Below are 24,919 nucleotides of genomic sequence, written 5' to 3'. Positions count from 1 at the left end.
CTTTGTTTTTTGGTTTCTTTTCCCCTCTGAGTTCCGTGACAGAGTTGGTTGTTGACGGGTTGCACATTAACAGACCCCTTGCTTTTGAGGGGCGAGGAATCAGTGACACTTGACTAGATACAGCCGCAGCTACAGCAGAAGTGGCAACAATAGAGAACAACATCAGCATGCATCCCGCAGTCAGCTGGGATGATGTTCTTTAGGCAAATAGCCAGTCGCTAGGCAGCCAAGGACAAGGACTTCCTTTTCCCTCTGCTGGGATCTCTGAATATTAAGCTCTTCTTCCCTGAAAGAAAGAGGCACATTCCCATCCATCACCAACAAGTTGTATTTACATTTCTTCATGCTTGGGATGTGATTTCCAGCTCAGTTGGTGCAGGTTTCCAGAAAGAGCCCACCTCATCCTCTTTATTTCTGTCTCAAGAAGTCAAGAGACAGTTTTTCTCCCCTTCTCAGATCTTGGGAAGCATCAGAGTGGCCGAGCTCCAGATGAGGCAGCTGTTCCCAAATATACTCAGTGGGAAGAGTTTTCATAACAATGGGAACCACATGAAAGCTCCCAGAGTAGCTCCTCCTACTATTGAAAAGTCCTTTCAGTTGAGTGGTTTGCATATTGGGTTGCATAAATGACTAGACACACCAAGGGGTCCATTTTCAGCACTGTGCGCATAGAATTAGACACGCAAGCCTTGCTAACAATAATGAGAGTTGTGTGCAAAACTCCCTGCGCAATATGCTGAAAATATTCTGCTTAGTGAATCTTCCAGCTCACGGCTATTTCCTGGCAGTGCTGAGCCGAGTTCTGGGAACAAAATGAAAGTCTGGGCTCTGTGTGTGTTCACAGAGCTCTCTCCTATAGTTTCTGAAAAAAAATGTGAAAAGACTCTATTCCCTCCCCCTTCTTTTCCCCCCCTCTTTGTATGTCTGAAGTATAAATGAACTCCACATCCCACTTTTCCTTCAGCAGCCTTAAAAGTGAGCTTTAAAGCTGCTTGAGGAAAAGCCATTTGCCTTGAAGGAGCAGAACAGAGATTTCATATTACTGTGTGTCTGGTTTCAGTTTATCATGAGTTTTTATGCCAGTCTGCTTAGCACGTAGCTTCACAAGTGAATCCCTTGGAGAGGCCTTTCTCTTACCAAGCACTGCATGGTGGCATTCTGGTCACAAGCACTGCAGCCAGTCACAGGACCAATGAGACCCTAAAAATTTTGTTAGAAGGGGTTATAGCAAAGTCGTATGTATTTATGTATATACGTATTTATTTATTTATTTTTCACTCTGGTAAGTCAAACTACTTATCAGTATTTCCCCAGTGGAGCTCCGTTAATGCTGTGTTAGCTTTTATTCAAAAAGTGACCATGCCCAAATGGTTGAGAAGATGGCAGCTTAGTATCTCTTCTGGGGTCTGCTAACAATGTACTCACCTTGAGCAGGCCACTTCATCTCTTTGTTTTTCCTATTCTTTCTTCACCTCTCTCATATATCCAGGCTGTAAATTTATCATGGAAAAGTTGCTGTGTTTATTTGAGGGCTGGGACAATGCAAATATCTCTGAGTAGGAATGATAGTGAAAATTGTGACACAGTGGCTGCCATATGTTTTTCATTAAGGAAGTGGTAATTTAAAAAATTAATTTAAATTCATTTTTAAATCAGTCGTTAACCAGAAAATTGGGGATCATAAGTTGCTTAAGCTGAGAGGGAAAATTAATGATGGAGCCAGATAAATCCATGATGCTAACCAGTTTATTTATAGGCAGAGAATAAACATAGTTTTATTTTTCTTTTCCTGAGCATTGAAAGTCTCAAACAATCCAGTAGCTGCTTTCTTGCTCATAGCATCAATTTTCTTTCAATCAGCAGTCCCCAAATTCACACTCTCTTTTCTGGATTCACTGTCCTACTGCCAGCTGAGGCCATGTCTGTCTGTCTGCTGTGTTTCTTCATTCTTACTTCTTTTTTCACATACACACACAGAGGTACACACACGTACACACAGGTACAGGTATACACACAGGTACAGGTACACACACATACACACACACACACACATTGAAACATGTACACACAGAGTCTCCCCCTGGACCAGAACTCAGCAAAGCCCCAGGGAACGTCTCTGAATGCACCAGTCCATGCCTTGGTTATGGGTAGTATAATTCCCAGCTACTACCTCTTGAAGCAGTAAAAGCCCAATGTTTCAGTGAGGTTGAATGCAACCAAAACAGTATGACCCTCTGTTTTATTCAGAGGCATTTACTGTGGGCTGTCTTCTGGTTCACTTCAGTCCTTCACAGCACTCTGGTCAGTCTAAAGGGGCAGTAAGTACCCAGCTGTCAGTACAAAGGAGTCCACAGACAGTGCTGGAGCTGGGCTAGGACTCTTTGACACCTCCCTCCAAGCCACCATCAAGGAGGAGAAGCCAGGGTGTGATTGCTCCCTGAAGTATGCCTGGGCATCTGAATTTAAAGGCAGAAGCAGCCTCAGATTGTGCTCATGGAAAATACTTAGAAGGTCCAAATGAGATTAATTGGCATGCACTAAATGTTCCCTTTCTGGGGCTCTGATATAGCAACACAGCTACACCTGACAGTAAGGCCTGAGTTGCTAAGAGAGGTGTAGAAGCAAACAGGGTTTGAGAGCTGTATGTTCTTGTGTGGGAAGCTGGGTTTATATTCCAAGCCTGAGCCTGGGTCATAGTGATGATGACTGGTGACATTTCTGGTGAGCTTTCTATAGAGGCTGCAAAAGCTCTTGATTAGCCACTGTCATTGCAACTGGATACAACTGGTCTCACTGGGGGAATGAGAGTAAGATGCAGCAACTTTTCACATATTTTTGCCTAGTGGAGATCTGGCCTTAGATTTATCAGCTTCTCTCTAATCTGTGACTGAAAGATAAGATGCTTTTTGAAAGCCAGAACCGACTACTGTGCACCTTTCTCCTCTCTTTTTATGTGCTTTTAGTTGCCTATAGCAAAGAAAGCTTACTGTGACTTACTTAAGGTGACTTACTTTTCTTTTTCTCTTAGTTCTAGGGAAAATTCGAACTGCAGTTGGCAGTGCCCAGCTTCTCATGGCCCAGAAATTTTACCAGTTCAGAGAACTTTGTGAAGAAAACCTGGTATGTAATTTTTCTACTAGACATTGTTGTGTGCCTTCTACTAACCCTGTGAATAATCCTATGTAAATTAGACTGATTTTTTGACTAACATGACAGTTTTTCCAGTGAAGACCTTGATATGAATTTAGGAGTAACTCAAACTTGTCAGAGTCAGCATGAGTTTCACAATAGCTTGAGAGCCTTAAAATAATGACAGGCAAAAAACTTTGAGTGAACTATCACCGTGGCTCTGCTACTAACTTCAGAGGAGCAAAGATCTGTCCGTTGACCCCCGAGTTCCTGGGCACACAGATGGGGAAAAAGACCTTAAGGTCTTTCAGAAATCTCCTGAGTGGGGCTTTCCCATGTGTTCATGGGAAACAAGCCCCGAACTAAAATCTGCTTTAGTGGACAAATGCAACAGAAATTGACTCTGTCTGAATAAGACTTCCAATTCTTGATACAAAAATTGAAAAAGCATTCTGATTGCACATCTTCGTAAATAAAGTGCAACCTGCTAGCATCAAGCACTAAAAAACTAGGAATCCAAATGTAATCTCTGGTCTCCTTATGAATCTAAAATATATACTTCATTGTTTTCATTAATTGCTCCTTTGATGGTATAATTATCCTATTAAAATCCTTTGTCAGTGTGGCTGCGAAAAGTACAAATAGAAATTTCATAAGGCAAGCAACTGACTCTTTTGGGTTATTGCTTCTGGTGAGGAAGAAAACTTAAAGGCAGAGTAAAACTTGAGCCATGTAAAACATCATACAAGGTGCTACTACCAGTTTATTTATTTATTAATTAATAACAATATATCGATGTAATCTGATGAGGCCACAGTACCTATGAAATCTTGCTGACTCAGATTTGTGTAGGTACTCAGTATTTATGAAAAAACGTGCTTGAAGTGAGTGTATGCAACATCTCATTTAAAGAGCTTCAACTGAGAACCAGCTTACAGAGACATCCTGTAGAAAGCCTTCCCTCATACAAACCTTGCCAATGGAGCAGGGGTAGTTTCATGTATGCCCCCTGCATGCAAGAAGCGTTCAGAGCTGGTTTGCAGTGAAGGGACAGAAGGTAGGACAGAACTTTTTGGGTCACCAGCCTCTGGCCCACCCTGTGTATGAGACAATTTTTTTTGGAAATAGTGTATTTTTGTAAACCTTAGGATCTCAGAGGGTGGGAAAAGTGTTCACACATCGGTATATCACTATTTGCACATGCAGCAAATGTACATTTGCACAGGTATCAGTCTTTTTACAAGTGTGAACATGGCAGGGAATCCTTCCTCGTGAAGGTGAAGAGGAGGCTGGCAATTAATTTCAGTGCGGTTAGGATTATCACCAGTTGTGCCCAGGAACATCCCTAGGCAGATCTTGCCACAGGGGACCTGACACATGGACTTTACCCCTAGTCTGAGGAGAGTAGCTGGTGCCTTTGGTGAGAGGCTGCTTACAGGGGCACAGCAGCTCAACACCAAGCCAGGCTCCTTGAAATAAACCCGACAGTAAGTAGCGCTCTGCTCTGCTTCTCCCTCTGTGTCTTACCACTCGCTTGGATTTGCTGAAAGTGCTTTGCTAGTGAGATTCGTAACCATTTGCACAAATGTTTTACATTAAGAAGTACTAAAGCCAACATGTTTTTTTCTTCTGTTGCACAGAATCCTAATGCACATCCACGGCCGACTTCCCAGGATTTAGCAGGGTTTTGGGATATGCTGCAGTTGTCCATAGAAAATATTAGTATGAAATTTGATGAACTTCATCAGTTAAAGGCCAATAATTGGAAACAGATGGATCCTCATGACAAGAAGGTAGAACACTGTAGATTTTGTATGCTTCATTTAAAACCCTGCACAAATACTGGACAGATTAAATAGGCCTCTGTGTTACAGCGTTGACATTAAAAAATGTGAAATGAAGCTCATATCAACTTAATTTCATTGTAATAACAATGTTTACATAATAATCATCTGGGATATTATCTGTAATATGTTTCAGGCATATTTTTAAACCAAATCTGTCTTTGTGAATCGGATAATGGGAATGTGGTACTTTGTTAAGCTTTACATTTAATCATATTAGACGATCAATCGTTGGAAGGAACTGCCTTATATATTGATTCTTAAAATTAAATAAATCACATTTACGGTTCATATTATTGCATACAGCAAGAGTTCTAGGTTGTGTTGCTGAAAAAACTAGGGAAGCATTGTAACCATCACTGACTTTGGTAGCCAGATTACAAACAGAGCAATATCAAAAATATGCCTTCCAAAATGTTACATGAAAGAACTACATTTTTTTGTCCATTTGTTTGGTTTTTTATTTATTTTGGGCTTTCTTTAAATGGATGATTTCACAAACATGTTCACTTCGCTGGTAGTGTTGTTTATCCAAGGTAGCATAAAAATCATCTGGAACTTTGGTCTTTTTTTTTTTTTTTGGTAAATGTAGTCTTCTTCTGTCATCATGAAAAACTACCACATCTCCAAGTGTGAGCCACATTTCACTTTACATTCTCATTTGGCACCATTGCCTTTTTTTCTCCTCACTATCCACCTCAAGACAAACATCACTTGGGTGAGCCAAAATACACAAATGTTTCAGAAAATCTTTAAAACACAGACCCATTCCTAAAGGAATCAATGGTCTAATGTTGCGCTCCTATAGGTATGTAATTTGATGGCTGAATTTCCACTGTGGCTGGTCTGATAGCAATGAATACAGCCAACAGGTAGGATCTCCAGAAGGAGGGAGAACATGACTTACAGGTACAGCGGCTCAGACAGGAGTCTTACAGGTCAGCTGGCTGCCGATGACCAAAGTGGTATTTTCTTTTGGACAAATAACCATAATAATATCAAACCCCATTAATCTTGCAGCAGGAAGCTTGTAAAGCCAGTGCTGGTAGCACTATTCCTCCTCCTCCAATCAAGACTAAATACTCATTCCTGACTTAGGAGTTCCATGTTCACACCATTTGTGCACACCTAGTGTGTTTTGTAGGGGAATGAATGGGAATGTGTTTTCCTAGCCCAAGGTACTGAAGGCAAGTCATTTTCTTATCTTCTTTTTTTCTTTTTCCAGTATCTAACAGAAAAGGAAGTTAAAATTGTCAAACATGCATGCACATAAATGCTGGTATATGGTCTTTCATTAGCTTTTACAGTAAAGCGGGTAGACTGAGTGTTCACAATTGCAGCAGTAAGAAACGAGAGCTTTCCTTAAAAAAATGTGCCTTTTCTTTGCTTCTGAAAAACGTTTCAAAGAGTTTCCAACAAAAAGAAGACTATAACAGGTTAAGTAGTGCTGAAGAAAGGGACGTACAGTAGGAAGGTAAAGATTTTAAATAATTACGCTGTGTTCCTGTTTCAAGAGCATTTGTCTATGATTTTAGATGAAACAGATCATCACCTTTCTGAAAGGCTAAAAAAATAGAAAAAACTTTCTGTGGAATTGATATTTGCCTTTGGCCTTTGCCACTGGGCCCTTTATAAGCAATCCTTGGATGGAGAGAAAAAGCAAAGTATGAATAAGGGTAACTAAGCACCTTTATATTTCAAGCCATGGAAGCTGTTGTGAGCAGCATGAGAGAAAACGAAAAGGCAGAATGGGACCTTTGTAGTGTGATAAAATCCCTTCACTCAGAGACCGTGTTCACAGTTGGAAGGGGATGTAACTTAAAAGACAATCTAATTAACTTGACAAAGTCTTTGTGGCCGCCTGAAATTCAGTCCTGAATACACTTTTCTTTTCCGGGAGAGATCCCTCTCTGAAGGGTTTTTTTTTTGGGGCTTTTTTTTTCTTTTTTTTTCTATGTGTGTGTGTGTGTGTGTGTGTGCGTGTACATGCACCAGGATATACATTAAAGTCCTTCTTGTTGATCACGTATCTGGAGCTAGCTGCCACCACGATGATTAATGCATGTTCTCTTAATGATTTTTAAGTTTTTCCTACCAGTTTTTTCTATTTCTAGCTGATTGTATCTTCATGTCTATTTAGCAGGAGACTAGAGTGTGTGAGCTTGCACAGTGAGACCCAAAATGTGGGTTCTTGAGCAGTCATTAAACTGCTACAAAATAGATACAAAAATATATGGTGGTTTTTTTAAAGCTACTTATTCAGATGCACCAGCTGCAGACAGCTAGTTCCCATCTGCATTTGGGAACACCAAAGCCATGGCACCTCCGTGTTGCAAGAGCACCTAACATTATGCACGCATAGAAGAGGGTGCCCCAGGAGCTGGGCTCTCTAGAGTTTCTCTGCTGAGAGCAGCGTTCCCTGCCGGCTGCACTGGCGGGGGGAGGCCGGTCTCTCTCCTAGTCCCCGGCACTAAGCAGTTAGTGGTGGGGGCCTCGGCCCCAGTAGCACCATCCCTGAGGAGAAGTAGCACGGCGGCCGGCTCTCCCCTCCCCTTTGCCCTTGCCCCATGTTTATGAACCCTTGAGCACAAAAGCCAGTTGACTGAAGACAGAAAGGCAGATAAGAGCTAACAAACCTTAGGTAAAATGTGTGTTCTAACTACTGACGTATCCTAGTTTTTCCCACCTTTCCCTGAGAAGCTGTATAATGCCATTAACCTTCTGCTTTGATCAGGAGAGAAGGGTCCCTCCTCCAGTGCCAAAGAAGCCATCGAAAGGTCAGGTGCCACTCATACGAGAACGCTCTCTGGAAAGCTCGCAGCGTCAAGAGGCCCGGAAACGGCTGATGGCTGCCAAGCGCGCTGCATCGGTCCGCCAGAACTCTGCTACCGAGAGCGCCGAAAGCATTGAGATATACATCCCCGAAGCCCAGACCAGGCTATGAAGGGATCCAACCAGGAGGACTCTCTCTGGCAAGACAAGCCTCATGTATAATCTGCCCCTCTAGGCTCCTGCTCAAGGTCACCACGAAGTATTTGTACCTCCTCTTCTCTCTCTCACTCTCTCTTCCCTCCTCTCCCCCTCCCCTCTCTCTGTACACAGCTGCCCCGATGCTCCCAGTGAACTCCACTGCCGTGGCGTAGTTGTCGGTCCTCCGAGAGATGTCCTCTAATCACCCTTGCTTTCTGAAGGTTCGCCCATATCATCACGATGCTTTGTCACATGTACTGATGCTGCCACTTTGCCTCATGTAAATGAGTATGATCCTTTTTTTTTTCTGTTTGAAACAAATAAACGCAGCGCTCAGACTTCCACGCACCTGCGTACCTGTACAGTAGATGCTCCATTTAACTTACTCATGATCTTTAGTTGGTCTAAAGCTAGTCAGTTACCCAGTGTACAGCAATATCAAACTGTAGGGAACTTCGGAAATTTCAGTCATGCAGGGTGATCCTTTTGGACTCTGCCGTCTTCCTCACAAAAGATGAAAGGAGCTATTACTTGGATTCCCTTCTTTTTATTACTGTTTTTTTTTAAAGCAGATGGCGCACTTTATTCTAAACCTCCGAATCACATCTTCTCACCTGATTTAAGGAGTCACACAAGGGGAGGGGGCTGGGGTGGGAGTGGGGAGGCGGGGAATTAAAAAAAAACCCCACAGCTCCGGCAGGTGAAAAAGTGGAAGTGTATCCCACAGGTGAGATGGAAGTATATCCTACAGGCAAGGGATATAAAAGATCCTGTGGAAAGATACCTGCACACTCACAGTTGCACAAACTGCCTCATTTTTATTTCATCAATCACTACTTAAACATTTCAATCAGCAGAAGATTGTAAATTCGATCTTCCAGGGAAATAATCTATTTTGAAAGGCAATAAAAGAGTGAAAAGGAAGGAGATAAGAAGTAATGACAGTTGAAGAGATAATATAAAAGAAGGATTTTCTTGTCCAAGTATTAAGAATTTTTAAAATTGTACTGTATTGTCAATTCCTCTTGTATTGTATTGTACGGATTATATTGGTTAAAAAAAAAAAAAGCAAAAAAAAAAAAAAACCTTGGTTTTGTTGATGTCTTAATCTCGGTGGGACCATCCAATCTCATGCGTCCACGCAGCCACACACGGATGCCAGCCACATTACTGTACGTGGAGCCCCTGATGCATTTTCAGGTCAGGCTTGCTTTGCTCTATCCACAGCCAGTTGTATGCTACAGTTCAGATTGCTTATCACCCAACCATCCATGTCTAGGAGTAAATTTCTAATTCAACCTCCTCTTAATAGGATAAAGTTCCCATTTGAACAAGAACAATAGACTATTTTTCACAAGTTATGGGATCAATATGAACTTAATATTTTTCACAACAAGCCTTCAGACCCTGGCTTCTGCCATTGTTTTGCAATCATGAAAAATATGCATCCTAAGTAGCTCATTAATAGTGGGCAGAAATGGCAGATAATAGGGCTGGAGAGGAGCCTGAGAGGTCAGCTCCTGCATGTCTGTCCCCTCCAGCCACCCCTGGCTGGGGCAGGGGCTTGTCCTCTAGCTTCTCTGATGAGGGATGATGCCAACCACACTGCTACTGGATTCTCTTGTGCCAACATTAGGAAAGCGATGTCAGGCATGTTGCTGAAAGCAAGTTGTGTGCGTGCGTGTGAGTGTGTGTGTGTGCGCACACGCGTGCCTAGCTGGCATGTGCTGCTGACAGCAGAATTAGCGTGAGCTGGTTTGGGTGACAGGACTGATCTGGGACAGAGGAGTGCTGTGCAGCCCTCAGTGTGTTTACAGTCCTGAGGCAGGGCTTTCTGGACTCCGCTGGTCCCTACATGCTCTTCACCCTGTACCTGCCAGGGCAGGGGTGCACAGGAGAGGAAGGCAGGCTGCTTTCTGCTCCCAGTGGGCACAGGCACAGGGACAGCCCCCCCACGGAGGGGCACAGGTTGCAGCCCTTGCCACATGCCAGTGTTGGCTGGCTGTGCCCATAGCTGCTAAACCTGTACGGACAGTCCAACCAGTGAAAAATCCCACTGCACGTGTGGTGTAATTCTGCAGCTTGCACTTAAAAAGCATTGAAAATCGTCATTGAAAAGTTAAGCTCTTGCTAAAACTATTCATCGAGACCATGCCAGACAGCTTCTTTTCCTACAACATCATAGCCAGGTGCTAATTTAATTTTATTCAAAAATAGGAGAGGTAATAGGTTCTGGCACCAAGTATTTTCATGAGAGCATACTAAAACCACTAGAGAATTTTGCTACCTCTCAAAGCCATCGATATCTGAGCTATGTCTTTATAAACAGGGCACAACTATTTACTGCTGTGGTTTACAAGATAAGGGCTAATAATTTAATATATAAAAGACTTTTAACTAGAGTGATCAGAAACCCAGTGTAACCCTAGAGTGCTTGGTGTTACAGGAGCTTTGAAAGGTTTGACCCTCTAAGTGTTTGAATACCAGTGTATTTGCTAGTTTTGAAACACTGCATTTAACTTTTAGCAGCAACAAAACATCACCGTGTTTGCAGTACGTAATAGTGCCAACTGCCACTTTTGAGCATATATAGTCATAAGAAGTACTAATTATTTGGAACTCATTTGTACTGAAGTATTCAAAGCAGTACCCAGGTGAGAGTCCACATTCACAACTGTGTCGCAGACTTACTTAGTTTTGTGAACGTTTTATGAAAGATGAGTTAAGACTTTGGTTGACAAGTGGCTACAGAAATTTATATCCAGCAAGTTCCCCCCTAAAAGAGCAGAAAAGCAAAGACTATCTAGTCTTGTACATTACAAATTATTGTATATGTATATCATAGAATATTTTTTGTATCTATCTTAAATGAATTTATTCTTAGCTGAATGCTTCTTAGTTCATTTGGCACTGGAAAGGTTATTATGCTGTTAGCCTAGTTTTTTAGCAAAATATTAAAAATACTGCCAATATGAGAAAATATAAAATAAAATAATTCTGCCCCTAGAATGCCACTAGTTAACCACTTGACTCATTTACCAACACTAATGCTAGTATATTTGCTCCATCATCTGTTTCAGTATAATTTGTAGCTATTTGTTTTTAGTCTAACCTGCCCAGTGTATATTAAAAATGCCTATATTCTGTTTCACTTTGGGACTAAACTATTGGGTTTTTTTTTTTCTTAGGGGAAATTTTAGAAAAGGTTGGTTTCGTCTCCTGCTTCAAAAGTTTAAAAAAAAAAAAAAAGAGGTATTTATTATATTTTTTGCAGATGTTTCCATAAAATTCTCATAATCTTTTTGTAAAGAAAGATGAAGAAATGGATTAAAGATTTTTAATATTTGAAAAGGTAAATAGAAATAATTTATTTGTAATATATTTCAGTTTATTTATTGGTGTTCCCTTAATGCTTTGATGTGCACTATCATTTTAATTTAAACTGTATCTTTGTGAATTTATTGGGTTTTTTTGGTTTGGGTATTTTTTTTTTAGGGAAATGGTCAAATGCATATTTTAATTTACTGGAATGTAAATCACTGGCCTACCTGCATTCCCAAACGTGATTTTAGAAATGTTTTTGATTTGAAACAAAAGACACAAATTTGAAAGCCTTTAGACAGAGAAGAGTGTTTTTATGGCTTAGCGAATTGGGTTTCCATAGGATTATCTATCTGGTTTGTGTGTGGACAGGAAAATGTAAATAGATGAATGTTTCCCATAATGTAAAAAGAGCAAATTAATAAAATAATTAATGCACTGCTTGTAAGAGCTGTGGGTTTTCAATGCAAATTCGTTCTCGCAGAACTGCCAAGACTTTTCATTTGATGTGGTCAAGGATAAAAGCACAACAAGCAGAATGTTTCTCTTAAGCTCTCATTGCTTAAGACCAACCCTGCAAAGTCTCATCCGAAGCATCCTGCTGAGCGCCCTGGAAGTGCTCATCTGCACAGAGTTGCTCACAGGCATAAAACTTGCCGTGATCAAGGCCTTGAGCCTTAGCAAAATCTTCAAAGGCGCTTCTGCACTGAGCCCAGCCAAACCCTGCTGAAGACGCCAGGAGTTACGCTGGTGACTTCAAAAGACGTGGCAAGAAACCCCCAGCCTGTTTGTTTTTCCCCTTGCTGGTTCCCTTCATCTTCTGCTTATCTCCAGTGATGTCTGAATTTTGGGGGCAAAAGAGATCCCTGGCAGGCATAGCTGACTTTCCCTTCAGTGGAATCCTGCTTCAAAATGGGGTTTTTCCCACTACGTGAAATAAAGACAGTCGCCAAATCACATAGAAGTATGTCCTAGATTATGTTGTTCATGTCTATACCAGTACTTAAGCAGGTCCTGATTCAGTCTGTAGAGCCTAATATTTACATTAATAGCATGTCAGTGCTGCACCATGGACTGTCTGCCCATGCTTAGACCTTCAGCACAGGAGGATGAGAAAGACTTGTACTAGGGGCTTTTGGGCAGGGGAACTTCTGCTTACCACCAAGACGAAGTGATTTTTCTTCACCTGCTGGTATTTATGTGCTCATGGTCACTGATAAATGGGTGCACCAGGGGGGGGGGGGGAATGGTTTATTATTTAAAAACCTTTCTGAGGTGTCTTGTACATTTTTGTAATGAGAATAGCTTGGAGGGAGTAAAATAGCAGCTATGTTTCATGCTGTTCTACAGCAGACCAGTGAAGAATCCTGAACCATGGCTCAGCCCTGCCTTTCATGCATGCTTAAGGTAAACTTTATCCCTATCTGAGCTCAATGTTTCCTTCCAGATCAAATCAGGAGCCTTCCCCACAAGCATAGCTCGATGTCAGTTTGTTTGCCAAAGTCTGTTCTCTCCTGCAAGACATTGTTTTTGCAGCACGCAATAGGCAAATAATTCATTTCAACCACCAGTTTGGAGCATGCTCGCCTATCAGATCTGTTCAGAGTTGGTGTTTACTTTGAGCTGGCATTTTTGATAGCAATTAATGATAAAAATATTGGCTGCTCTGCTGCTATGGGCACTTGCTGTTGAAGTCTTAGGTTTATAAATGATTTGCAGTCAGCAAGTGAAGTTCTCTTTTTCAACTCTACATCACATAATGATGTGGGTCAGCCCCAATAGTCATGATGCACCAGTGGTCTTCCACAGAGCAAACCTGGGACCAGCACCCACAGTTGAAACACACTCAATCCCTTTCCCTTTAGTCTGATGCTATGCCAGTGACCTAAAAAACACTGCTGTCCTGTCATGGCAAGCTCATCCACAATAGCTTCCCTTCCCCATGCTTTTGTATGCAGCGGGGGGCCTTTTACAGCCCCTCTTCTGCCTGTTTGCTTGGCCACCGTTGTGGCAGGAGAAGGTAGCTGCTATCACTTGATTCATTGGGATGCATTTGGACGCCAGCTGCAAAACATGACGTGACCAGCCCTTCCAGCCAGCAGTCAGGCTTTCCCACGCTTGGGTCCCATCAGCGGACAGCACCCTTTTCGGTAGTGCTCGTGATTACAGCGGGTCCTCTGTGAGTCACATGCCCAATTCACAGTGAGACAAAGGGGCGAGGAAAGGAACAGGGCTTCCTGGTAATTGTGTTTTTCATGGTTCTCTTCACTGATCCAGTGACAACATAATCATTGAAATTAGAGACAGAAAAGCTCTGCTGGGGCATTGTGTTAACACTCTGCCAGTTCCAGATTGCAATCTACCAAGCTGTGGCAGGTAAGTCATCACCTCCCCAGCTTGGCTCCACCCAGAGGGAAAAAAACTAACACATGAAAGGAGAAAAAAAAGCACTGTATTAAAAAACAAGCTCGGCTGTGACATTACCACCACCTATTATGGGCAACTCCTGATGCAGAGGCCTTCATTGTATTGACTCTTCGCTTAACTATCTCCGTGATAGGGTGCCGAGATTTTCCTCATTCTTAGCCAAGCAGAATGGAAGCAATTCTCGATTTTGCCACCTCTATTCAAAGAGGGGGAAATACTGAAGTGTTGCAGAGCACCCAGAGAAGGCAACCACTGCGCAGCCCCTGAGCTGCACCGACAGTGACATTCTGCCACAGCCCAAAGCTGTCAAAGGTTCAGGGAGAGTGAAGGGCCTCATCTGGAGTTAAAGAAAAGCAGTAGGACAGAGTATGATGGATGTTTTATGGGTATCAAATGTCTCACCAATGTAAGATAAGTCACTTGCGTAAACAACCATGTGCTGAGGCAAACGCTTTAGTTTGGAGATGGTAACTGGGGAGCTGAGATGTTGAATAGTAAAGGGTAACCCATTCCAGTGTAACTAACCTATTTCCCCAGTGGGAATCTCCAACCCATCACTTATCCCTGGCTTCTAACTAGAGAATTATCAAAGTCATGTCCTTAAAACACTATGTCTTATTTTTTCCTATTGTACTGACTATGGGAGCTCACAATTGCAATCTGGAATCGCTTTGTGAGTGTGTGTTCAGAACTGTGATCATCCCTGCTTTTGCTGTGCATATTCCACAAAATAAGTAGCACTGAGAAGTTAATGCATTGCGCGAGTTGAGCTGTATTATTTGTCACCTTACAGCACGTTCTTTTTAATTCTCTTTTTGAAATAAGTGGTCATAATAATAACTCACTGTGCTCCGGTCATTTTGCCAGTCTTGAGAAGAAAGCTCCTATCACCTGAAAAAAAAAAAACAAAGCAAAACAAATTTCTTCATTTTGTAAACTGTTCTGGTAAACCATGGCTAAGCTAGGCCTAAGGGGAAGCAAATAGAGACAATTGATCCACTTAAGCATGTGTCATTCCTCATGTCTCCATTCAATAATTGACAACAAAAGGGAAAAAAATTGGTACAGGTCAGAGAGCTTACAAATAACGCACCAAAACTGAGATGGCATTTTGCCATGCTGTAATACTGGGGTGAAATAACAACCTGTACCAACAACTGAAAGCAGAAATTCCTTCCCATCTTGGAGCAACACTTCAGTAAATAGTTTCTAAATATGTGACATCCCTTCCCAGTGCATCAGTGCTACCATAACAGTCCCACAAATTCCATTGTGCTATTTGCAAGCCTCAGAGGTACCAGTGCAGTATCATGCCACCAGCTGAGGACAGGGGAATGCAGGCCCCTGGGCAACAGCAGCCGTTGCACAGGGCAGGGCTTTCTTACACACTGTTGAAACAAAAACAATGACAACTCTAGGGGAATGTGGTGTTGACTAAACACAAATAACATAATCAAAAAGTAATCCAGGTCAGATGGCTCTTGCTTCCATGAAGTAAGCTGTCATAGTGGGAAAGAAGAGTTTGAAAGGGTGACTCCTGTTTTCACGTTGCTAACTACTGTTTTAATCCAGCATAAACACCAGGTTTGGATTTTTAGTGAAGTTACACAGTTGCATTTGCAGTGTTGGAAGAGAAACCAGACTTCATCCCAGGCTAATGGCCAGCTATAAAACTTAGTGGAGGCATACATAAGACAAACTTTTAGCAACTTCAATGGAAAGGTCCATTTGTCAGTCTTCAAGTGAACCCAAAAGAGCTTTGTATAAAACACTTGAACTCTGTCTTGATCCTCTGCAAGAGAATACTATGACCTTGCTCACTGCCCTGACTCACCACATAGTAAATACTGCTGCGATTTAAAAAAAAATGTAAAAACTGGTGACTTACGTCAATGAGTCTGCATGACTACATACAAAAAAAAACATTTTTGACAAATAGATGGTGTGTATCAGTCTGAAGGACCCTAAGAAGTACTCTTTTGTATTACTAACCTAATGCTTCAACTGACAAGAAGTTTCCTTTTGTTTACGTTTTTCCTGGCAATAGCATCATGACAACTGCAGCCTGTCTGCAAGAATGTACACGGACCTGGGAACCCAGCCATACATTAGCAAACTGCAGTGTACTCCACGTGTTTCCCACCCTTTGCGTAATAGACGTGTCCTTGTAAAAAAAGCTACTAGTGTGCAGTACTGCATTCACTCCAATGATTCACGTCAATCAGCTTCTGCCAGGCAATGCTGAGATTTCAGGTAGGAAGCAGCTCACCTCCTCTATTTTCTCTCTCTCTGAGCTAAAAAGTTTTTTATTGGAAGGTGAGAAGCAAAACCAGGAAACCAAGCCAAAACAAAGAAAACCTCTTGAAGCATGCAGACTTTTTCATTCAAGCGTAATCCAAGTGGATTTTGTTTGTCAAAAGTTGCATGAGCCAACATAACAATTATGAAATGATTTTTAACTGGAACTGTTTTCATGTCAAGGTAGCATGTGTGAGCTTAATGCTGGTGGTTCAAGGCCTTCCCAAGTGTCAAGTGGTGTGATTGCAGGTGCTGTCACAGCATCCCTGCCACACACGTTAGCCATAGTTGCCACTGCCAGGGTTTTTCAGCTCAAGTGCTGGTGTCCGGGAGCCTTCCCTTGTGGCACATCTCTCACTCACAAGGTAAGAGGGCATTGCACATGTTTTCTCTTTACCTCTCATGATGCCAAGACAGAAATCCCACCAGAGCACGTTGAATGAATCTCCTTGAACACCAAAATTACACTCAAATACCAATAATTACACTTACCAGGGATGGGGGTTTAGCTTTGAACTCACACGTTTTTGTTCAATTATCTTTACACCTCAGCTCTTTCTCTCTCTCTGATTTTTTAATAGACAACATGAAATTCTGCTCTTGCACCTCAGAAGCCAGTGTATTACATTTACTCTGGACTTTCAGCATTGTAACTGGGAGCAGAAGTTGGATCTGTTTTTTAATTCCTCTCAAAAGGTCAAGGAAACATGAAACTGCAAAAGGCTAATTCTTCTCTGTGTCACATTTCTGCAAGCCCAGAGGGCAGTGGCAATGGTATCTGTAATGCTTCTTTTCCTGCCCTGACTTTTCAACTCACAGTCCTTGGCACAACTGGTGACAGCTCACACAGTAACATAGTTACTCTTGAATTGTTCCTTCTAAGAAGTTGCTTCTGATGAATATTGGCAGCACCATAAAGGGTCCTGGTCACCACAGGGAATGTCTGATAAGCGGGGGGAAGAGCTAGGGCTCATATCACAACGCTTGGCCTGATCGTGGGTTTTCTGGTTCCGGCGGTGCATGGTCACAATCCACGGTGTTGGGCACACACACTGGTTATCGTTAAATTGTAAATATTGTAAGAAGGTATTCAGCATGATTAAATATTACTATTAGTGCCTCCAAAGGCCCAACCAGAGAAGCTGGGCTGGGCTGAATACTGTGTAAATATTGATGATTTCTGTCTTGCAGTGTTTACAATCCAAGAAGGAGCCCTGCACCAGAGCTCTCTGTTATGTTTTTTTTGTTTGTCTTTGGAAATTATTTGTATGATTTACAGCACCATAAATGAGCATGTCCTTTCTTTTGCCACTACTACAAGAGCAATTACTTTACACAGAGCTGTGAAGGCAAAGCTCTAGACCTAAAGACTTTATCATCCTGACCAAGAATTAGTCTTTTGATACAAACTCAGAATCCACTACCTTTTCTGCAGCTGTAATATACTACAATAAAGTATGATCTCTCAGTTCCCAAACTCTTGCCAGTTAAGAATGATTCAGCATGAGCAGGTTAAAGCATCATTTGCTGCTCCTGAACTGGGAACAGAATCTCAGGTAAATTCTAAGCCTTAATGGAAAAGGCTGCTCCCAAAGCCACCACACAGACAAGACATATATATATGTGGCAGTGGTTGTGGAGAAACCCACAGCAGGAATCAGGTAAGTTAACATTACACAAGTATATAGCACGAAGAGACACTATAGGAATGGATTTTGGCCCAATGACAAATGCCTTGCTGAGGGTGGTGATGTTTGGAAAGGAAATAAAAAGTTTCTACAGCTGCAAGTGTCGGCATGATGCACAGCTTGGCTATACCCTTCCTCCAGCTGAGGATAAAACCTCTGCAAGGTAGTTGGGAGCTGCACTATCCCTCAGAGTATGGCTGGCCACTGTTGTCATCCATCATGCAAGCATAACTCCTTCAGAGTTCAAAGACAAAGTTGCAAAAGACTTGTTATTCCTCAGGGTGTTCTGAAGATTTATATACTGTCACCTACCTGGGCAGTGGGAGATGTTTACCTGTCTCTTGTGTCAGCTGAGCTCAGGGAGCAGTAATGTGATTACAACACTTGTGCGCTCAGAAATGCTTTCTGGCTCCTTATATCTCCTCATCCGATCTCCAGGACACCTCACCAGTGTTAAAAAGAAAACAACACTGAAACACTACTTAGATCCAAACCATCTGAGGTGTGAGCCCAGAAGCAGCTCTAGCATTGTCCTTTCCCCTTACATTGCAACCTGTAACTTCATAAATCATATTTGTTCTTCCTACCAGTCTTACCTCATTTGAGGACAGGGGGAGACTTAGAGTCAGAGGTTTCACATGAGGCAGGCTATACCTGCAAACATGAGAGTAAATGTGGAAGGACAGCTTCACACCACCACCACCACCACCACCGCAGTGCTCATCAGAGCACTTCAACAAGAGCCAGAGACTGGGATTTAAGCGCTCAGCCTCTCCCTCTTGCCATATGGGGAAGCTCGTACCTTTTCATTGCTGCCCCACACACAACACCTCGAGGCGGCCGCCAGCACTTCCGTACGCACTGTGCAAACACCACGGTGCCCTTTCTCCACGCGGACTAATAATAGTGCAGACCTCATTTCCCGCTTCCAGGAGCAATGGTGTGGGCACCGAGCGGCAACTACAGACAGTGTCCCAAGGTCTGGTTAATGTTTCAGCACTTGCCCATCACAAGTTGCACTTTGAGCCTTATACAGCGTGTTATTGGCGGTTCTGGCATCTAAAGGTTTTTTTCCACCAACTGGTTGGGTGCCTGCTTTTTTTTCAAGAGGAGGTTGACTCCAGAAATCTCATGTAGTGTCAAAATGCCTGATCTCCACCCACGGTGGTGAAAAAACACTGAGTGTTCTGCCATCAGCATAACATTGATTTCCACAGACTTTGGGGTTTTTTGCATGTGAGAAGAGGCTGCAGCATCGTTGAATGCCCTATTAACAGCCAACAGGGCAAAGTTCTTGTTTCCTTTGTAGTGAAAAAGTTCAGGGCCGATTTTGATTATCACAAGGAGTAGTAAAGTACACAGAGCAGAGATCCCGCATTGGGTAAGAATTATCACCGAGGTGAAAAAACCAAACAGAAACAGCAAAACAAACTCGTGCCCAGCTGATGCAGCACTGCCCCACATTCTGGTGTGCACAGTGCTGTACCTGTACGGCACAGGCAGCTTACAGAAAAGGACGGGCTGTGCACTGGATGCAGCACAGCCTTCCCTGGCACAGCATGACATCAGGGCATGCCTGCCAGCAGAGCCCTGCCAGGGGAGCCCTGCCAGGGCAGCTGGTCGAGGGTGGGCTCATCTTGCCCTTTTGACATCTTCCTTCAACATGCAAATTAAAATAAATCGGGTGAAGTACCAAAGTCCAGTGTCATGTCACTTAGCTTACATACCAAAAGGAGAAAAAAAAAAAAGAATGGAGAAAGGATCAAGGGATCTTTATTTTTTTTTTTTAAATAGGATCTGCTATCCTGAGCTATGGTTAAGACGTAAAGCACCATTGTTTTGAATGTGGTAATGGATGTACTCCCACACTGCACCCAACCTGCCTCTTTACAAGGGTTTGAGTATTCTCTTATAAGTCTGGGAAGGAGGAAAATCCACATTTTACACAAAATTAAAGTTCTGCCTGACAGCTCCCCAGCTGTAGGCTGTGTCCCAGCTGTGTTGTTGCTGTGTCCTGCCTTGACTGGGCTCTGGTGCAGATTTACCTCTCCTCAAGGTTCCCAAAGAAGCTATTTTGTACCTTACCATCAGTTTCACCGACTCCCACGCAAATATCCCCACCCAGCAAAAGTCTTGGGGATTTAGAGGTGAAACACAAACACTGCACTCACAGTAGTGGTTTGGAGAAAAATGCAGATGAAGGTCCAAGTTTGCAGACTGCTTGTAAATGCCACCAGCATACACAGGGAGTGCTCTGAAAAACCTCGCCGCTCCAGACTTGCACAACTGGACAGGGAGCAGAGAGGGGTAGGAGCCGTGGGAACTGGCATCAGGGTGACAACAGGAGAGCGCAGGGACTGCCAAACTATTCAGCTGCAATCCAGAAACTGACAGTTGCAGCAAGAGCCATCTTCCCCCCCCTCCTCCTGCCCCGCAGTCCTGCAAAACATTCCCTCTCCTAGAGATTTGCATAACCCTGTGTACATTTCCTGCAGTCCTTGGGCAACGGATAGAGTTGTGGTTCAACAATTTATAGGATCAAAGGCAGATTATGATCCTATCGCTGGAACAGTTAAGTTTTTACATGTGGGCTTTTTAGATACCATTTCTCAAAGATCAAACTCCAATGTATCCCAGGGAAGTAAGTTTAGGCAAACCACAGAGCTGAGGAGCAGGGAGGATTATTTATTTTTTTCTGATGTATAATCAAAAGGTTTATTAGGCTTTCTCAAAACTCATAGCTCTCATCCTGTACCCAGCCAGTGCTGACTGGCTGCAGTTTAAGACCCCCAAGGTAGGTCTTCTGGGCTGCCTTACTGCAGGGATTTCCTAGGACAGGAAGCCCATCCTGCAGGGAGGGAGGCTCAGCCAGCTCTTCCTTCAACGGTAGACAGGGCAGAAGATTTTACAAGCACCTTGCATGTGATTTCCCCGTGCTCTGTCCAGGCCCCTGGCAGCTGGAGAGGAAGCAGCATGTAATGAGCCCCAGGTGGAGGAAGCGGTTCCAGCTCTGCAATGGCAGCTCCCCACACCCTAACAAGGGGGCCACCAGGGCCACAAAGGCATCTGGGGCAGCCTACTTCAGCCCAGACTGGCTAGCAAATGCATAAGAGGGCTGGGGTAAGGCAAGGACTAAAAAATCTTCAAGGAAGTGGAGGATCTGAAGTCAAATTCCCCCTGAGTTCAACAAGGCTCACAGAGCAGCTGGGTCATGCCACCGATGAGTCACTTCTGCTGGACAGGGAGAGTCTGGCCAACACAGACATCAGCTGGTCCATGCACCCCTCCTTGCTCTTCTGACCCTGTGGAAGGAAACCTGAGCTTCTTCATCACTGCAGTTTGAAAGGAAAGGAAATCAGATTTTTCAGAGTGGAAATACATGTTGCTTGTCAGTGTAAATATATCGCTAATCAGTGTAAAAATGCCTTCTGCTTATTTATACTCACATTGCCATATTAGAGGAAACTCAGAGAGTGGTGCTGGCTGTTAGCACACTCCCCAGCATGCTGCCCTCCCTAAGACCACCAGCACCCTTCTGGCCTGGCCACCTATACCACTTCCACTGCTCTCATGATCACATACTCACCACCTCCTTCTAGGGTCCAAAGAGATGGTATAAGGCATGCCACTCTCCCTTCAGAGGCTGACTGGGACATTACCCCCTGCACCAGGTATCACGGACAGAGCAGCACATCTGTAGCAGGGGGTCAAGGAGGCCTGATTTGGTAGAAGAAGGAAAGGTTCTTTACCACAGACATTATGTATTTTGCAAATGAAAATCTACACACTAAAAGGAGATATTTACAGGACTTTTTTTTCTGTGTATCACCAGCTAAGGAAGAAATACTTCTGAGGAGGCCCTTGGAGACAGCTGGCAGCACATCACTGGAAATACCTTGGCTGAACACAAGCCAGCTGAATTTAACATGAAGAATGAGTTACAGCAGCAACTGCCTAAGTAGCATTTAATACAATAACCTGAACTAACCTTTTAGTGGAGGTTGGCAGAGGAATGTCTGCTTCACACCTCACCAGGTGGGACATTCACCTGGGGAAGGATCATGTCAGCAGAGCCAGAACTGTGTGCTGAAAGCAACACCATCAACTTGAAACTAAAAAGAATCTCTCCATTTTTGAAAATGCCTGATGGATTTTATTATTAATTGCTTCTCTCTTTGGCTTACCCCATCACAACACAGAAAGCAGAAGTTAGAAAAAAGTCGAGCTATCTATACAGGGAAAATGTGCTTTTTCTCATGAACAGAAGTTGAGTTGTCTACATCAGAGCAAGATTTGCTGTTGTGGTTAGTGTAGTAGGGTAGCAGGGATTCAAAAGAGCACAAAACTAGTCAAATATCTCTAACCTAGTTAAATAGACTATGGATGATATTATGTAAGCATTCTCAAGTCAAACAGAGAGAGAGATGCTGGAGTGAGAGTTCAAACAAGGAATGAGACTAGAAGTACAAAACAAAACAAAATAAGACATTGGACACAAGGTCAGGCAATCAGAACATTGCAGGCTAGAAAAGGAAGTGAAATTACAGGCTCTGGCAAAACAGCTGAATGCTTACTCAGGAAAATTACAAAACTGTTGTGATCCTTACCATCAGTTACGTGTTTGCTCCAGAACAATTTCCAAGAGAAGCTACACAAATCCATAAAAGCAAGCTGGAGGACATCATGTTCTTCTCACAAACGGTCAAGTGATTTTGTTTATTTTTTATATAAATACCAGGACTGATATATGTATAGTATCCTTACTGCAATATATGGGGTGTGTGTGTGTATATATATATATATATATATATAATATTTATATAATTCGCATATATATATGTGTGTCCTGGTAAAATCTATAAGCTGTTGCAAATAACAATGAAAACTGTCTTCTCCATCAACAGCTTCTAAAGGAGAGGTCAAAAGGGTGAAAGCCCCCAGCCAAGTGCTAAAATCTATTTGCCAGTCAGGAGAAAACAATTTTGCTCTGGCAAAAGAGCTAGGACACCAGAGGCAACACTGAGATAGCAAAGAACACTTGGCTTATGTTGAAACTAGATAAGACACATCAGTTAAAGAAACCAAATGGTTTATCCCTAATGTAAGCTGCTCAAGGCCCTAAGTGTTTGATTTGAAGAAGGAAGCAGAAGCAAGTATGAAGTGTATGACACATGATTTCCCAAACAGTTAACAGGCTGTAGGGACTTCAAAGGCAGGATCAAACATTTTCTGTATATTTACTGAATACTATACTAGTAAAACTACAGGTCTCACAGTTGGGAATTTTTTCTGTACTACTACTGATAAAAATGAATATTCTCAGAAAGAAGCTGAGTCCTGCCAATTTGTGAAATGTCACTGATTGAGAAGCTCCAGGACAGTATTTCCCCTGCAGCATGGACACACTGCAGAGAGAGAAAGACTCGAAGAAGCCAGGAAACATATGTAACTACTGCAAACCCCACAGCACTAGGACTGACCTGCTCTCACTGTAGTCTGGTCAATCCTCTTCACTGTCAGCTAAATTATGTGATGAAAGGCTCATAACAAAAACCATGTGCAGGGTTTACATATGGCCAGACAAGGGTTCTTTGCTCTGAGAGTGTCACGTTGTTACACACCTAGAGACAGGGCTCAACACCCAGGGCAGGCATGGCCTAGGCTGCAATTAGAGAAAGTAGCCACAGTGCTGGTCTGTAGTCCCAGAGAAGCTGTCCAAGAATAACCTTGTTAGATAATTGACATGTGCACTCATTCAATTCACAAGCTGTCACCTGTGCCCCTCCTCCCCCCCCCAGTTAAGTCATTAATTCAAAGCACTGCTACCTCTGTACATCTTTGAAGGTTTATTACACATTGGTGTAAGCAGCTGAAAGATCAACACCTTGTTTGTCAGTAGAAACACGTGGAATTTGGCAGAAACCCTGCTATCCAGTGGAACAGGGATTAGCTGGGAGGCAGATGTGACTTATTCATGTCTGCATCACTTTCAGGAACTGTGATTCATATTGCACAGTGAGGTGGCATTACAGCACTACAAAGGGCTGTGAAGTCTATCTGTTGGTGGAAGCTACCCTACCTGCAAGCCTGTGTAGCAAGACTTGAGATACCTGCCAATTTTAGTCCCAGACCTGATGCCTCAGCTGCAGAAAGAACAGGGAGTTTTAAGGAATAACAGCGAAAGGTGAGCAAAACGGCTTTGAGCTGTCAGCACAAATGCATGCAAAACGTAGATGGAGAAAGCAGCCTGAGTTTTCACTTTGTAGCATAGCTAGCACCGGTTTATGTAATTTTCTGTGTGTGGAGAACTCCAGGCACACATTCTCATGATAGGGACTGGAATACACACTGAACCACATACAGCACACGTGGGTGCAATTATTATGTCTGGAACAGCAACAGCTTTAAGTGACATTTTGCTAGAGTGAGTGGCTAATCTAATCTCTTCCCCTTCAGTCTCAACATTGGAACTCATGGGAGAAGAGCCCGCTGAACCAGTGAAACAGGATAGAGACATAACAACTCCAGCAGTTGGTGAATAAGACACTTAAAACAAGTAATGTCCTGAAAAGTGAACATGAGCTGTATTCATGCCAGTAATCCCTACTGGGGAAAAGCCAGGCAGGAAGTTGACAACTGCAAGATGCCAAGTCGAGGAAGAAAAAAAGAAAACCCAAATGAATTAGTTTTAGGAGCATGAAGTACTCCAAAGGTTACTAAAAAAACTGTGTGAGTGCTACAAGAAAAACAAAAATAGATTTTGACAGGCAGGACACAGTTAACTGCAAATGGCCTAAATACCAAAGGTGTAAGAGTGACACTGAACAGGGTCATGGTGCACCTGGGCTCCCAGCTGCACTGCACCTTCTAAAGGCTGGGCTTCCCGCTGCAGTTTTACTTCATCTCCAAGGGGAAAACTGATTATTCCTCGCCACCCACTCTCTCTCACTGGTTTCTGCTTACTTGCTCCTGCCACCCCTTTACCAATGTAGTTATTGCCTGCCCCCCGCTCTGCCTGGGCAGCAGTATCCTTCTGGCAGCGGAGCTGGCATTGCCCTGGAGGTTGAAGCTGTGCAAGTTAGCCCAGCTTCCAGCTGTCCTTACACCCCTTCCCTCCCCCATAGCACGAGGCCAGCTGTTACAGCTTCAACGGTTTTATTGACATGTACACTGACCTCATGGCAGAAGCTGGGAGATATGTGGGATACCACAAGCCACCCCCACCAACAAGCAGTGAGACAC

General features: G+C 43.1%; 1 protein-coding gene across 11 annotated transcripts in view; it reads left to right on the top strand.

Annotated features, from left to right (window-relative positions):
• DLGAP1 (DLG associated protein 1) overlaps positions 1–11,712 on the top strand; it is a 414,943-nt gene extending 403,231 nt beyond the window's left edge. For all 11 annotated transcript variants that reach the window (XM_032685073.1, XM_032685018.1, XM_032685049.1 and 8 more), the window contains 3 exons: positions 3,029–3,120; positions 4,770–4,922; positions 7,708–11,712. In XM_032685073.1, the coding sequence (XP_032540964.1) occupies positions 3,029–3,120; positions 4,770–4,922; positions 7,708–7,917 (455 nt within the window). In that variant the 3' untranslated portion in view covers positions 7,918–11,712. The remainder of the gene's footprint in view (positions 1–3,028; positions 3,121–4,769; positions 4,923–7,707) is intronic.
• Positions 11,713–24,919: the final 13,207 nt, after the last annotated feature.

Source organism: Chiroxiphia lanceolata, chromosome 1 (genome assembly GCF_009829145.1).
Source record: "Chiroxiphia lanceolata isolate bChiLan1 chromosome 1, bChiLan1.pri, whole genome shotgun sequence".
Classification (NCBI taxonomy): domain Eukaryota; kingdom Metazoa; phylum Chordata; class Aves; order Passeriformes; family Pipridae; genus Chiroxiphia; species Chiroxiphia lanceolata.
This window is presented reverse-complemented; position numbering and strand designations above follow the sequence as displayed.